The sequence below is a fragment of the Gavialis gangeticus genome, unplaced genomic scaffold (assembly GCF_001723915.1).
Source record: "Gavialis gangeticus isolate Ggan-Ray unplaced genomic scaffold, GavGan_comp1, whole genome shotgun sequence".
In the NCBI taxonomy this organism is placed as follows: Eukaryota; Metazoa; Chordata; order Crocodylia; family Gavialidae; genus Gavialis; species Gavialis gangeticus.
Window position 1 is genome coordinate 6,717,407 of NW_017729016.1, and position 2,473 is coordinate 6,719,879.

At 36.7% G+C, this 2,473-nt stretch overlaps 1 protein-coding gene across 5 annotated transcripts in view; it reads left to right on the forward strand.

The window, feature by feature from the left end:
• The first annotated feature begins 1,089 nt into the window (after positions 1–1,089).
• TNRC6A (trinucleotide repeat containing 6A) overlaps positions 1,090–2,473 on the forward strand; it is a 48,475-nt gene continuing 47,091 nt past the window's right edge. For 3 of the 5 annotated variants that reach the window (XM_019512781.1, XM_019512784.1, XM_019512783.1), the window contains exon 1: positions 1,091–1,206. In XM_019512781.1, the coding sequence (XP_019368326.1) occupies positions 1,147–1,206 (60 nt within the window). In that variant the 5' untranslated portion in view covers positions 1,091–1,146. Of the gene's footprint in view, positions 1,207–2,473 lie in introns of all 5 variants that reach the window. The other 2 variants (XM_019512782.1, XM_019512785.1) reach the window with 1 other exon arrangement.

The following is a 2,473-nucleotide window of genomic DNA, read 5'->3' on the forward strand; positions in this document are numbered from 1 at the left end:
AGAAGAATATAGTACTAATACCATTTGTCAGTGGAAGATTGTTACATCTGAAAGATGGTAAATTTGATTATGTAAGAGTTTAGATTAAGAGTTAGTTCAGAGCAACAGGTACAGATTAAATTGTGCCTACCTATAAAACTAATATTGGCTTGTGAACTAAATCTAAATTAAAAAGTGTGCTCTTTAATTTATGTGGCTTGGCAGTGTTAGTGTCTTTTTAAGAAAAAAGCTTGTCTGTGAGCATGAAGGAGTCAAGGATCTCTTCTGCATACCCTAGAAAACATGGTCTGCAAGGAAAGTTTGGAGGAAGTGGGATTATTTAGTCTGGACAAGAGGATACTTGGTGGGGGAAGGAGGTTGATTTGAAGGATGGTTATAAAGAGAATGGTGATATACTGTCCCTGTGGGCACAGGGATTAGACTAAGTAATAGTATTTTATTTTATTTTTTTAATTTAAGAAAGTTGAAGTTAGACAGTAGGAAGAACTTTCCAAGTATGATGGCGGTTAAAAACCTGAATAGCTTACCTAGAGTGTTTGAGTAAAATTTATTATTGGACGTTTTTAAGAGGAGGTTAAGTAAACACTTGTGTGGCATGGTTTAGATAGGGAAGATCCTTGCTTGGGCAGAGGCTTGGACTAGCTGACCCCCTGAGGTCCCTTCCACACCTGTTTTTTCTATGGTTCTGCGCTAGAGAGCAATCTCCTGGCAGTGGGTTGCATTAAATCTTCCAGCAGCTTTGATTGAGAGTGACTATATCTACTGTTTTGACCTGAAATTTAATCTAATAGCACAGAGGTGGTCACCTTGTGGCATGGGCAGCTGCTGTGTGTGGCACGTAGCAGATCAGGAAGGGGACAGGCAGCAAAGTGATAGAGAGCAGAAAGCAGAGCAGTGAATAGGGCAGGAGAAAAGGAGTGGAGCAGCACTTGGGGAGGGCATGGGGCTAACTTGTGGCATGCCTGTCAAAAATGTTTGGGCCCAATGTAATCACACATATGGGTTAAAAGTTATTTGAGATTGACTTAAAAATATATTTTATTATTATTCTAAAAAGAATATAAATGACTATATAATGTATCTTGGGAGAGTTAATTACAAACTATATGGTTCAGGGATTTAGTGCAAGAAGAGGAAGAACAGTTGATGGAAGAAAGGAAAAAGAGAAAAGACGACAAGAAGAAGAAGGAAGCTGCTCAAAAAAAGGTAAGTTGATCCTTACATAAGTAAAAATATGAATCCTAGGATTTAGTTTTAATGTCTGTTTACAATATTGCATGTTTTGACAGTTGTTAAAGATGAGACTTAAAAAACCCCCTCATGTTTTGAATCTATTATTAACTGTTCACAAGTAATTGTTACACTGATTATCTTTTATTTACCATTCCTGTATAGTTTTCTTTAAAGTTAAATAAGTAAAAGTTGGTTGATGTTTTGCTTAAAGAGAGACTTTCTCACAGCTTGTTCATTAAACCAGTTTTGTATATTTTGAAATTCCTTATTGTGTTGATATACATTGTTAAGACTGGCATAGTACAAACTGTTCTTTGTGATAGTAGCTTTTAGCTGTTAGTCGTATTTTAATACATTTTATTACACTTCAGGGGGAACTCCAACTCACAATTACATAGTCTACATTGTCTGAAGTGGATAAAATGAAAACTTTGGCAGCAGGAAGCGGTGTTTAATAATTGTGAGAATGTTAAGTGTTATTCCTAATGCCATTTTGTTCACAGTATCTTTAAAATCACTTCATATTTTTAATATAATGTTGAAACCAAATGTCTATCATAGTCATTCATACTTAGATGGAGATAATCTTCTTATTGAGAAGCATTACTCTATTTAAGAACATATATCTTCACTTTAAAGTCAGATTTGTTATTTGGAAACACCAAGAATGGCTGAGTTCTCAGCATTTTCTTAATTCTACTGAATGATGCCAAATGCCTAGTTTATAAGAAGAGTCAATTCTGTCATCTGCTATGCCCTATGTCAGAATAAAGGGGTTTATCCTATTCACTAGGGAGAAAAGGAGTCTAAAAAGCATTAGCAAATATGAATTTGCTGGTGTCTAAAAAACACTGGGACAACCTGTGCGGTGGGGGTTTAACACTAGAACTAAAAAAAAAAAAAGCTCCCTAATAGGAGGGTTGTTGGTTACTTGTTTCTCTGGAAACAAAGAATTGAAAGATTTGTTCATATTTGGGGTGTTGTGAACAAAATCAAAGCAATGACAAGATTAATCTTGGGCACCATTCACCAAAAACAGCAAAACTGGGCTGCCTTCCTTTGATGTGGTAGCCTAGTGGTTAGGCATGCCTTGGGTGTACCATAACAGGGCTTTTGGGCAAAAGAGGGTCACCACTGAAATGTTATGAATCTTCCCCCTGAATAATGTTTTCAACTTCCCCTAAAATGGCCTTTGTGGTGAAGAAACTGTTCAGCTCTTCCCCCTCTTCCCCCCCCCCCC